Source organism: Chenopodium album, chromosome 2 (genome assembly GCF_948465745.1).
Source record: "Chenopodium album chromosome 2, dcCheAlbu1.1, whole genome shotgun sequence".
Taxonomy (NCBI): domain Eukaryota; kingdom Viridiplantae; phylum Streptophyta; class Magnoliopsida; order Caryophyllales; family Amaranthaceae; genus Chenopodium; species Chenopodium album.
The window spans coordinates 2,420,610-2,434,434 of record NC_137835.1 but is presented as its reverse complement, the minus strand read 5'-3'; the positions used below and the strand labels follow the sequence as shown (position 1 = coordinate 2,434,434).

General features: G+C 34.8%; 2 protein-coding genes across 3 annotated transcripts; both read right to left on the bottom strand.

The window, feature by feature from the left end:
- Window positions 1-2,374: 2,374 nt before the first annotated feature.
- On the bottom strand, window positions 2,375-5,640 carry LOC145579326 (uncharacterized). 2 transcript variants are annotated; one of them, XM_081636570.1, is made up of 5 exons: window positions 5,439-5,640; window positions 5,198-5,270; window positions 4,124-4,277; window positions 3,769-3,810; window positions 2,375-3,461 (listed from the first exon to the last, which is right to left on the bottom strand). In XM_081636570.1, exons 1-5 carry the CDS (start codon window positions 5,507-5,509, stop codon window positions 2,590-2,592), a joined length of 1,212 nt encoding a protein of 403 aa, XP_081492696.1. In that variant the 5' UTR covers window positions 5,510-5,640; the 3' UTR covers window positions 2,375-2,589. The 2 variants fall into 2 exon arrangements, with proteins under 2 accessions (XP_081492696.1, XP_081492702.1); XM_081636576.1 differs by having other exon boundaries at window positions 5,474-5,611.
- Window positions 5,641-9,355: 3,715 nt separating this feature from the next.
- LOC145579317 (transcription factor bHLH157-like) lies at window positions 9,356-13,551 on the bottom strand. The gene is made up of 9 exons (XM_081636563.1): window positions 12,909-13,551; window positions 12,320-12,409; window positions 12,114-12,216; window positions 11,952-12,011; window positions 10,765-11,838; window positions 10,572-10,673; window positions 10,322-10,483; window positions 10,104-10,229; window positions 9,356-9,995 (listed from the first exon to the last, which is right to left on the bottom strand). Exons 1-9 carry the CDS (start codon window positions 13,016-13,018, stop codon window positions 9,825-9,827), a joined length of 1,998 nt encoding a protein of 665 aa, XP_081492689.1. The 5' UTR covers window positions 13,019-13,551; the 3' UTR covers window positions 9,356-9,824.
- Window positions 13,552-13,825: the final 274 nt, after the last annotated feature.

Here is a 13,825-nt window from a genome sequence, read left to right as displayed (position 1 = left end):
AGTAACGTCGTCTAATTCTAAACTAACGTCCTTCCCCATCCTCCAAAAAAATATAAAAAATATATCGTGGATCTGCATCTTCTTCCTCCTGCGACCTCTGTACTCAAATTGCCCATAACAATCCGACTAACAATCAGAAACAACAATTGATCTCCAAAACATCAGATTACTTTATAACACGACACATAACTACCAAAATATACAAATTAATACTCCGTAGTATTAACCACGTACCAGATGGGAATCGTCCTAGTTAGGAACAAAAGGAGTATCATTCTATTGAAAATTAAATGTATCATTCTATTAAAAACATATAGTGAAAGATTTTTATGTCAAATGTGAGATTCTAGAGCTCAAAATTTTTAGTGACCTAAGCTAGCAACATAATATGCGATCTAGAGTGCACACGATATAGACCATGTTGCTCTCTACACCAAATTCTAGTTGGTAGAGTGTTTGAAGACTTTTTTTTTTTTTTTTCAAGAAATACTTTTCTTTTTAATACAATGTCTTTTTAGTAAAAAAATAAACAATGTCTTTGTGGTGTGGAGTGATTGTACAAGATTTACACTCACAACTTTAAGTTTTAAATATATAGTATTAGCGATAGGGTATCAATCATCCGAGCCTAAACACTAGTTAATTAATGAAATTATTGTAATTTTCTGGAAAATTTGCAAATTGCAGTCATTTAAATTTTTTTTTTTGCAAATTGCAGCCCAAAAGTTCGTATAAATTGTAAATTGCAGCCCGATTCAATTTTTTCATCGGAATGTTGAAAAATTATCGGTTAAGATTTCAGGGGTCATTTTAGCCCTAAGGACCCTAATTGAGCTCGGAATTAGCAAAAAAATAATGTAAGTGTCTCATATTTACAGTTTCCCACAAATCGATACATTTTTGTTACGCAAAACGAGATACTTGCATTATTTTTTTGCTCATTCGAGCTCAATTCGGATCCCTAAGGCCTAAAATGGCCGCGCCCCTAAAACCTTAATCGAAGATTTTTCAACTTGTAAACCGATGAAAAAGTTGAATCGGATTGCAATTTACAATTTATATGAACTTTTAGGCTGCAATTTGCAATTTTTTTTTAAATGGTTGCAATTTGCAAAATACGAACTTTAAATGACTGCAATTTGCAAATTTTCCTAATTTTCTTTTGGGTAGAGAAGTTACGCATTTTCCTTCGGGCCCATAAAAAAACTGAGACACTACTAGAAAACCCCAAGAAAGCAAAACAACACAACACACTAGAATATCAACGAATTTTCATCCTCAAAAGTCATAAGTTCATAACCCTACTTTCTTAAATCCTTAAACCTACATAACCCACACACCTAAAACTTATATAAACGCATGATTTCATAAAACCTAAACCCTTGCTGCCACTTCTTTTTTAAGATCAGAAACTCAAAATTCTTAATCATATTCATTATATATTGATCATAAATTTACCCTAAACAACAATCATGGTGTTGCAGAACGACATAGATTTGCTGAACCCGCCGGCGGAGCTAGAGAAGAAGAAGCATAAGCTGAAGAGGTTGGTGCAGACCCCAAACTCGTATTTCATGGACGTTAAGTGTCAAGGTTGCTTCGCTATTACGACTGTATTCAGCCACTCTCAAACTGTGATCATGTGCCCTAATTGTCAGACTGTTATTTGTCAGCCTACTGGTGGCAAGGCTAGGCTTACCGAGGGTTGCTCCTTTCGCCGAAAGGTTGATTAGTATGGTTTCTAACGAGTTTCGCCTTCATGTCACGTGGATGTTCCATGTTCGTCTCTACGGAAATTAAGATGTCACTACTAGGGTTAGTTTCATGCATGATGGGAGAAGTAATTAATTATTAGGAATTTGTGATGTTTTTATGGCATTATTAATCATCATTTCTATATCTGTGTTTGTTCTGATTTACATGTTATGTTATGGGGTGATCATAATTCAATAAAGTTTTTAGCAGTTTGTCCCATTCGTCTATTGAATTTTAGGGCTAATCTATGTAATGTGATTGTACGTTGCTCCGTCATTGATTAATGAGCCTTAATGAGCCTTTTTTTTTATCGAATTGTCGTCTGTAATGCCTATATATCGGCTGACAGATGACAGTTTTCTGCACCTAGGAGTCATGACAGCAGCATGATCATATCACTAACACGAGATTGGCTGCCAAAGCCATACATTGTACCAACTACCGAGTTGTATAACAAATTTGACAATAGCAGTGATCTACGAGGTAGCACGCAGCAACGAGGGATTCCTGCCTGTCTAGAACTTAGTCAGGGTCTCAGGGAGTATGAGTATACGAATACTGTAACGAAACAGATATCAGCATCAACTGCATGCATACCAACCTTACTTGTATATATCCTGCAAAAAAGCTATCCAATCTCCTTGCACAAGAAAAGCTTATGTACATGCTCTGCTTTGCTAGAGTTATACATTACTTTTTACTATCCTAGTTAACTCTTGATAACATACCTATCAAAAAACAATTCTTGCTACCACACCTATCAAAAAAGTAACTCTTCATAACATATTCATAACATAAGATGGAAGTCCCATGGAACATGGAACATTCAAATAGCTAAATTTCTTTTATTAGAGGTTTGCTATCATCAATAGTCTTTTCTGTCTTTAAGGATCTCCTCTTTCCATTGCCTTGGTATTCCAATTGTGAAGCCTTTTCAGCCTGAACAAGAACTGACAGAGAAGACCAAACTTCTTCTGGCTGCTCGTTCACCCAGCACAATATAAAGTAGATCTTCCTTCCAGCAGACTTGAGCTTGCTCTTGACCTCTGAACTCTTTGTTTTTCTTGGTTTCTCGGATTTCAGCTCCATCTCTCCTGCTGCAATCATCCTCTGCAGGTCACATAGTGCACATACTACAGCAGCCCGGCCCAAGGATATTAAAGACACTACATCATCAAGAACACCAAACCCGAACTGTAAACCACCCATGTGTCTAAAGTCTGGCGAACAAGTCTGCTCTAAGCAATATGAAACAGCTTCTAATAAGGATTCTGGCTGTGCTCCCTGGCTTAAAACAGCGGACACATTTAAGACCACCATGGAAGCTCCGATAGAATCTGACGACCAATCCCCATTATAAAGGCGAAGTGTGAAACAATAGCTGTACAGGATGTCAACCAGATGAAAGGGGAGAAGTGGAGAAGGCTCAGCAGAAGTAAGATTCTTAAGCGATGGCAAAGGTGTCTCAGGTCCAGGAGGAATTTCACTCTCAAGGTTTTCAACAGAATGAGATCCTGATGCTTCCTCGCTTGCTAAAGGCTGGATAAGCCGAGTTCCTCCATGACTAAGAGATATTGTTCGAGCAGAAGGCTTCAACCACCATGGCTCCCATGGCTCGATCATCTTGCTCAATTCTCCAGTGGCTATAGCTCGTTGGAAAAGTTTCTTTTCTTCAGCACTTAAGTCGTCATAATTTATTTCACCTCCTGAAAACAGAAATTATGCGTCAGAGCATATTACATACTTGTATATACTCTCCCTAAACAATATACATGCCTAGCTCCTAATCAGGCCTTTCACAGTAAGCCTTCAAATTGGATACTGTACAAGGAATTAAGAATACAACAGCAGTGAAAAAAATTGTCTAAGAGACAATGCAGCAAGGAAACAGGAAAAGACAACACTATAACTAAAAAAAGATATCACACAGCTATAGCCTATAGGGGGGACCGACAAACAGCAAGTTACGTGCAACTAATGACACTTGGAAGGATGAAATTATAAGGGACATACCTGATAGAGCCTTTTGAATAGTCTCCTCAGAGAGAGTTGAGTCTGCAATATAAGGAAATGGCATAAGTTAACATATTTGATAACTATAAGGAAAGCTCAGAACTCATGATAAAACTGATCTAAGAACTAATTTGCATGAGCTCAGACATTCCATTGTGCTTTTTTAACTAGATTTCTGCCATCTTATTTCAGACTATAAGTTGTATCAGTTTATGCAGAGTTTTTGGATTAATTTATTACTCTTAGCTAGTGATAAAACTGATAATGCACAAACACTGTCTCGGCCCTCTTGGGGTATTGGTAGCTATCTTACTAAATACTTCAAATTAAATAGATGTCCCCTGAGGAAACATACCATCTTCATCCATGCCGTCCTCCTCATCTTCAGCATGAAATCTTTTGAGAATCTCCAGCATTTTTTTCTTGCTCTCATCATCAGGGCGTAGCTGTTTCATCTCATCCACAACATTCTCCCGCATAAAAGATTCAGTGCATCGGAGGCTGTGAGACTGCCAAAACAACCACATAATGAATCAAATACAATCATAGCATCACTTAGATCACGAGTCTCTTAACTTATAGGAGGGCCAAGGAAATTATGCTTTAGATGATTACAGCTAAAAATTGGCTATGGCTAGTAGTAGTGCAAGCAGGCAAGTGAAGCAGGAGATGATAATTTAAATAACAAATGATTAATTTTATACCAAACTGCTTACAGATTATAACTGGAAACACATATTATTCTACCTTGAGCATTCGTAAAAAGACCAGCAACATCTTTAGCATTCACGAAAAATATATATCAAATCCTAACATGATTTTATTAATTTATTTAGTTTAAGAAGAGTAGCAATACTTATTACTCTTGTTGAAACATTCCTATAGACAAGAGCAGAGAAGTCATCCCACACAATATCAGTATACATCAACGAGTGCAATTACGATTTTCTTCTTCATAGCAAACCTCACTCTTCTCTTTACATAACTCCAAAGTCGCCTCAACCACATTATGTAGTCTATCCTTTTGCATCCAAAAAAGAGATGCCTCAACCTCAAAACTTCTTTTAGTCATTTTACATAGTATATACAGCTCCTTACTCGTTACAATTCCACAATCCCTATTAAGTTCTAGAAACCTAATTACTCACTATTTTGTAATAAACAACTTTCCCCAATTGTAGGAAGTTTATCAACCATTCACCAAATAGTAGTAACTCTTTAGTACAGAATATGGAGTACATATCTTAAAATCAATTTGACTCGAACAACACGATTATTTGAAGACGGATGGAGTATTAATTAGCATTAACAACAACATATAAGCACCCTTACTCCTAACTTGTCCACAACAGTTGACATATCAATAAACCTCGAAAATCGAACAACGAAAGCGAAAATAGTTGGTAAGAGCTGAAAAGAAAAGGCATACCTTGTAACAATGGAGGGAGCAGTACCTGGTATTACAACGAGGACAAGTATACTGCGAAAATTGCTTTTGACATCTACATTTCCCAAATTCAAAATCAAACAAATACTCAACAAATTATCAAATAAAACAACTCAAATTTATCATTTTTCAATTAGAATTTGTAAATGATCAAATAATTTACTGAAAATATAACAAATTTCATAAAGCTTGATTGATTAAATTGGAGAAAGAAGAAGCTTACACACGGCAGATAACGCGAGAAGAGGCGGAGTTAACCTGTAAAGTTTCAGATAAAGCAATACTTTCCTCCATTTTTTTTAATTTTATTTTTTAATTCAATCAGGAAATTTGAAAATGAGGAAGAAGACGAAGAACACTTTGAGAAGAAGTTTATTTGGAATCCCAGATAAAACTGGAAAGTGCGAGCCTGCGAAGTATGTGTATGTCTCTGTTGTTCTTCATTTGATTATTTTTGGGTTTGTATATTGGGCTAAGAGTTAATTATTGGGCTTTACAGGGCTGGAATGAATAGCCCAATGGACCTTTGCACAGTACTGTTCAGTATTTTCTTTCTTTCTTCTTCACATTGAGGGCTTGTTGGTAATTGTATTTTATTTTCATTTAAAAACAAAAAACCGAACAAGAAAGTACGGAGTAGAAAAAAGTGTTTGCTAACAAATAGCAGCTATTCGCTAAGGGTTAACCTAAAGTTGGATGATCCTACTTGTTGCAATTAAGTAATTAACACCTTTTAAATGAGAAACAGAACCATTGGGTATTGGTTTTGGTTCTAAGTAGGGAGTAACTTGTCCTTTTTTTTTTTTTTTTTTTTTGTTATAACTACACAAATTTGTATTTTAAGAAAATATAGATGTTCACAAACATATTTACTTCATAATCAAGGGTTAATCAAGGATGAACACCTTTTTATAGCTTAAATTATTTTTATAATCAAGGGTTAAATATAAGAAATTACTCTGTATTCTGTTATGTTCACCTTATTATTACTTATTTCAAATGTAATAAGTTCAGATAAATTCAATTAAGTTTAGATAAGCTCAGTTCAGGTTGAATAAATTCCAATAAGGGTTACCCAAGTACAAATTACAACTAAAATAAGTTTTAATAAGGTCTAATGAGTTCAGATCAATGAAAATCAGATGAATAGAACACACCCTTAATATCTAAAAATAATAAAACTCGAAATTTTATGCATCAGATCACTAATTCTGACTTCAGTTACATTTTAAGTATTATAATTTGTCACTCACCCCTTCTTCCCTTGTGTCAAATGAGGGGGAAAAAAAAAGAAAAAGAAAGAAATTGACATTGATGATGGTAGCTAAATAACCTTAACACAATTTAATTGTAATCAAATTTGACCTACTTTTTACAACATAAGATCCCAAAAATCAAGAATTCAAGATGATCTAGTCAACTTGATCTAAACCTCTAGAATCATGGGAGAAGAAAAGAAAAAAGTAATCACTTTTTAAAAACCAAAACTTGAGGGTCCATCATATATCAACACCAAAGAATCTAGTATATCATGAAAAGAGATGTGACAATTTGTAAATAAATCAAAAAACCACACTTAGCTTGGTGAAAAGTCAGTTGATCTAGTACTAATAGACTACTAGACTTGGCAAATTTTTACAGATTATAACCGAAGTCCGAAACCTTTACTCAGAAGCTGATTTAGACATAAAGAACCGACCTTACAATGAGATGTCAAAATTTAGCACCCACGTAAAGTATGCTCCAATTATGCAAACACCTTCCCACTCCATAAACTCTGCTTATAAGTCTAAATCCCTAACTCAGTTGTTTTTGTACGTGATACTATAGAGTATAGAAACTTGAAAAATATACATTAAGAATTCTTATCGTGAGGAGAGCTTCCTAATGTATAATTTTTCTTACCTTCATGAAAAAAAAAAAAAAAATATATATGACTTATCATAGTTATCAAGCCATGCTTAGTTGCTTCCGGTTTTGCTCAGACTCAAAATGATCTTTTTAATTCAAACTCTAATTGGGTTTTTAAAGATCGTTCAAATATGATAAAAATAATCAAACCCAAACGAGTTATGTGATTTAGGGTGTGTTCTATACCTCTATTCACCTGATTGGCTTATTTTCACTTATCTAAAGTATTTTATCTAATTAATCAAAACTTATCTGAGCTTATTGAGCTATCTGACCTTATCAAAACTTATTTTAGTTGTAATTTAAACTTGAGAACTCTTGTTAGATTATATTTTTCCTAAACTGAACTTATCTAAACTTAATAGACATGAAACAAGTGAAAATAAAGTAAACAAAGAGGTATTCAGTTCGTTTACGCTTTAAGTACCCTAAGGGCTTATTCTCATACGTTGAAATTCAGTTCATTTCAGTTCAGCTCAGTTCAGTTCAGTTCAGCTCAGTTCAGTTCAGTTAAGCTCCTAATTTCCTTCTCTTATAAAATATTCAGTTCAGTTCAGTTCAGTTCAATTCAGCTGAGTTCAGTCAATGAGAACATGCCTTAAATGTCAAATAATTGAGCTAGAGCGTTTGGTGGATTATGAAGTCTAGTTTCTAAATTGGATAGGTGTACTGAGAAAATGGGAAAAAAAGGTGAAGAAATGAAATGCAATAAAAATGAAACTTGAGTTTGAAGGCAAAATGATAACGCATTGACCTACAAACAAAACAATGCCCACACAATTTATACAGGTCACCCACAGTCGGCTAGAACACAGGCCATTACTACAAATTAAAAAGCTGCTTTTAAGTCGGCCATTACCATTTTTTATTTTCTTTTTAATTTTTGGTCCGACCATTTTAATTATTACCCAACATTTTCATTATGCTTGCATGCAGTAACTAGAAATAAAGATATGTAGATAACTACTAGGACTACTATTGTAATATTATTACTGTTACTATTACCCAAAGTTAAATTGTTTATCTTAATTTAATTTCAAGAACAATACGAGTATCTAAGAATTTTTACATTTTAATTGTAATTTGGTACTAGTAGCTTAATTATTAACGAGATACACACAATATAACAAATATTTAATGCTCTGATAATTGTTTATGCACGCTTATATCTTTCAAGATCATTCCCATAAACTTACTCCGTTTACTCCATATCTCCCCGATCCAATTATCTTTTGATTACTAGTAATAAAGAAAAAATTAAGCAATGCAAGATCGTGTGAAAATTTGTAAATTAATTAATACAATTAAACTCGAGATTGTAGAGAAATAAAAATGAGATTAACTTTGCTTCAAAAAAAATTGAGAATTTAAGTGGTTGATGATTCAAATTTTGAGGCTAAGGTAACGTACAACAATTGAGAAGCACCAACGTCCAATGATAATGTGCATAGTGGCTAATAAATAGTAATGCCCTACAAATAATAGTGTCCATACTTTGTCCAAGCACATCAACAATGCTACAGCCCATATAGTAGTTTGGTTTCATCAGATATGGAAACCAATTTCTGCACTGCTTCTAGGTCATCAATTATATACTCCTATCGTCTAAACCATACTCACCTCTTCAAATTTTTTATCTTGGACGAATATGGTAATTTTTAATGTATGATGTTACCTATCAAATATTGATCCGATCCGACCCGTTTAAAAAAAAAAAAAAAAGAAAGAAAGAAAGGAAAATTCAACCTAAACTAGTTATAAAAAAAATTGAAAAATTATACTCTAATTAAGATTATTCTAACCTTCTAGATAACGAAACCATGTAGTTATGTACTGTAAATGGAATCAACTCGAGATATTGACTCAACCTATATTGTTCAGGTCACACACTAGTTTTAGTCAAATCCGTCAATTCTTAATTTAACATTTGAGTTTCTACATGTAATAATGCAATGAAGTGAGAACACTCCCTAGTCCTTACCAACCTCGCTCCCAACCAAATGATAAGTAGAAATCATAAAAGCTAACACAATTCAACTATTGATTCCACTGCTGAGCCTTTATTTCTGTCGTTCATACCATTGAAAGTAATCAAATATCCTGAAAGTTTAAGCTAAGACTTGTGTAATGCTGAACTTGTGGTTTTCTATGAAATTTGAGTACAACTTCATGTTCAGACAAATAACAAAGTTTATACAAAAACATGCATGTAAACAAACAACGAAAAGCGAGGAATCGAGAGATGAGGGAAAGAGATTGATCTTCCATTCAAGTGCCAAATTAACTACAAAAATAATGAGGCAAAACAAGCAAAAGCCTCAAAGGTCAGCCCTAAGTATACCAAGTAACAGTTTTCTAACACACTACTATATAGTAAGCTACATCTGCAATAAGTCCAAGATATGAACAGGTTAATCACTAATAACAAATTACCCACAAGACCCCAACAAAATTGAACAGGAAAAATAACTAGCTGAGTTCACAGATGTGATGCCGGTTTTGCTGAAGCTATTTTTTCAGTTCTACTTTGCTTGATTCGCCATGATACTTGTAGTGAGAGCGACCAGTAAACTCGTGGGGGAGGAGAAGCAATACACTTTGTGATGCTCTTCTTTGAGCTAGCGTGAACTTTGGTTAAATTCCTAGATCTCTATACATAAACCAAATCCAAGCAAATTCTGTTAAAGTCTAGTTATGATTAAATTGGAAGTGGCACAACATGCTGCTGGAAGTCACCCCAAAATGGAGCTGCATTGGTGACAATGTTAGCGGCCTCACAGGTTGTGTTTAGAACTTCACTTGTGTTTGTACCTTGCAAAAGCTGCATAAGAGACACGAACACATCCATCCTCGTTACATGCTTGTTTCCCTGCACAATTAAATGTACATAAGTCCCTTAATAAGATTAATGAAAATTACTGACTGGTTACTAATTACTTGAAGTTGTACACTGATTGACTTAGATGAAAGTATGTACCTCAACAATGAAGTGTGCCCATACTTCGTCGTTTCTCATTTCCATGACTCCCTTGAGTATGGTTAAGCCAAAACCCCGAACTGCATCAGCTATCTCTAGGAAGTATCCACGTTCTTCACATAGCATCTACATGATGCAATTAAAATTGTTTAGCCTAAAGTTCGTTTAAATACAATGAAATGGAAGGGAAATAATCAGCATTGACAACAAGATCGTACCTCAATGAGCATTTGACCAGGTTCATTAAGATCCTCTACAATAATTGGGCAAAGGAGGTTTGAACCTCCAACTTCGTATGCCCAAGTAGCATTACGCCTACCACTACCACCCGAAGAAACTGAGGTTGAACTTCCTACTAGGCCGTTATCCTGGCCAATCAACTGAAAATCCAAAACCAGCAGTAATTTGTCAGAACATGTCTTAATCAGTCTCTCAAAAGTATATATATTCAGCAAAAATATCACTAACCTTTGATTCATCGACTTGCTTGAGTTTGCCTGCATGCTTGTTCAAATTTTGCAAGAAAAGCATGTGTTTAATGGTACGGTTCAGCAAAGAATCAATGCTCAGCTGCAATATCAACATAATCATCAGCATACAGCAATATTCAGGGGAGTATCTTAGGAATAACAAGAGATGACACAAACAGAAACTAGTATACCTTTGCACCATTAGGGATAAGGTCTCTCAAGTCTTTGATTCGATCAGCAATTAACTGTCGGTCTTTGGGCCTTGGACGCGTACTTTCTCCTGGCCTCGCTCTTTTCTTGGTGGCCTTTGGAGGTTCTTCAGTCCTCTTACTTTGTGCATTAACAGCACTGATGCAGCTCTTGGCATCCATGCTATAGCTTTCATCAATCCACAACCTTCCCTGTGCTTTATCCATGCAGTCTTTTAAGGATCCAAAATCCTGCATTTTATGGCCACTAGTACTTGTAGGTTGCATCATTTTTACTCCCCAAGAATGGTAAGTTTGCTGCAATTGGTTATTGACTTGTTGATAGGCTTCGGTTTTCCTCTTTTTGGATGACGGCCATTGATCTTCTATGCAAGATCTAGGGGTAGAACTATTGCTAGAACCATCTTTTAAAAGATGCTCCAAACCTAGCTCAGTGAACAACCCTTTTCTTGGTGCAGCAGTCGAATTGCCTCCGACCCCTGAGATGCATTCAGAGAAACTCATACCGTCATCAATAGGCAAAGAGTTGGCCTTATCTTCAACAGCATTGACAACATCACCCAACTCTCCACAGCCAAAATCTAACGCGTTAGTCAAAGAACTTTGCGAAGGGGAAGTTAGTTGTTTTCCTTGAATGTTAGAAAATAGGTTGCTTCCACCCAGATCTGATGACATATCATCAGCAAGCATAGCTTCTAGATCAAATCCAGTTACACACAGCTTTGATGTATCAGCAAGCCACTGTGAAAGATCATCCGCTTGGCATGTATCGAGTGCAGAAGCTGGAAGAAGAGCAGGCTCAAATTGCTCTCCAAACACCTCTCCAGAAAATGGTAAGGAATCGAACAACGAACAACCTTCAATGCTATTTGCCCAAGGCGTAGACATATCATCACAAAAGGAACTTTGGGATGAGATGACCGAAGCTAATAGCCCATTTTGGCCATTGGCTTCAGAATTAGACAACAAAGTATTACTTCCTGCTACCCCAGCAAAATAATCACTATCCCTAAGACACTTCCTTGCTTGATCCAAGATCTCTGGTGTTTCGAAAATCTACGACAGAAAACAGTACATACATTAAGCAACCACACTACCACAGACTAACAGAAATTATATACCATTTAAAAAAGGCACAAAGCAAGTTCCTCTGCAGCACCAGTACTAACCTCTTTCATAGACCCGAATTGTACCACGCCTCGCATCTCCACAGGAATAACTGCAACTGTCTGCGAAACCAATGAAAACAATGTATAAATATAGCTAATTCAATTACAGAATGCTTATATGAGCTGCATTATGCAGGACAGATTGAACCCAAAAGAAAGTACCTTAATTCCAGCAGAAAACTGGAGATTTAGTTTGCAATCATCTGTTGATCCATTTACAAACATCCATCTATGTTTCCCGTCGAATGCAGCTTCACCAATTATACTGAAGAAACAATTTTACCAATTAGACCAGCCATTATGCAAATCAAATACACTGTAAAACCCGAAAACTCGAAAAATTAAGCCACAAGTTATGAACAGCTTACCCTTCACCAAACATGTGGACTTGCACAAGCATATTATCCATTAAACTTGCAACATGATTCTCATAGTAAGCATCTTCCACAGTTAACAACCTGATAAACACAAATTTTCCAAATTAGGCTTCAGTCATTCAGATCAAATCAACCACCCTCATTAATCTTTATTACAAATTAATTTAGACTACTTGCACATTACTCAAATCACAAATTTTAGTAACATGTTGTCAGTTATTTAATAAATTTGTCTTACTATTTTAGTGAAATTAAAGGAAAAGTTGTATACATCTACATTTTAAAGAAATGGTCCAAAGTAACCAACCCCACTTCATTAGCATAAATGAATTTTATAATAACTGAAATTTCCTCAGTTTAGGAGTACTGATGCAGTATAATTAACTTCTTTTTTCCTTCTCTTTTTTTAGATGTGTTTTTAGGTAACACAACAATGACCCAAAATTGTACTATAGTTATTTATTCTAGAAAATCAAATTTGTTTAACTAATTGTCACCCTTGAAAATCAAATGAAATTTAACACTAACCCTCATTTTTTAAATTTTTTGCAGCAATTATAATTAAAAAAAATGAACTTACATATGATTCTGCGGATCAAAACGCCAAAAAACACCATAAGACCAACCATGGTTCAAGCATAAGTTCCTGAGTGTCTTCTTAACATATGATTCACCAATTTCCAAACCCATTTTTTATTTTTACCTTCTCCAAAAAAATATCAAAGAAATCTTGTTTTTCAAAGATTTTACCTTCTTTCTCAAATCTCAATCTTTCTCCTGCTATAAATCAATCATTTTACTGCTATAAATTTACCCACTTAAAGATCAAAACTTGCCAGTAAAAACCCAAAAAAGGAAACTTTTTTTCACCCAACAAATTTAGGAACAGAAGAAACACCCAAGTAGTAATTTCTGATTTCAGAGCTTTTCTGAACTCAGAAAAAGCAAAATTTCTAAATTTCCTCAAAGACAAATTAAATAAATTTCCTGCAAATTTAGAGACGAAAATGGAAACTGGGTATTGCTGATTTCTCAGTGTTAATTAGAAAAAAGAGTGTTGTTTGAGCTAAGTGAAGCAGAAGAGCAAAGAATTGAAGATTGAAATGCAAAAAAGAAAGAAAGAAGGGGTTTTATAAAAAAGAAGAAAGGAAAGAAATGAGTAAAGGAGGAGAGGGAAAAAAAGGGACCAAAAGTGGATTATGATTTTTCTTTTTTTGTAATTTAGCTATTGTTTTTGTCTCTCTCCTAAATACAAAAATCAGATGCTATGAAAGGGATCGAGGAGATCCTTCCCTTATTAATAATGCTTGTGTCATATCTTGCTCTTGGTATTGTCTATTTCATTGCTACCAGTTGTAATTTTGTTGGTAATTTTTTTTGAATTTTTTGTGAAATATGTGTATTAATTAAGTTTAATTACCACATAAGGATTTTAACTTTATAGTATTTGGTATTTTGATTTTTTTTTTTTAATTATCACGGTAGCTAATTCAAGTT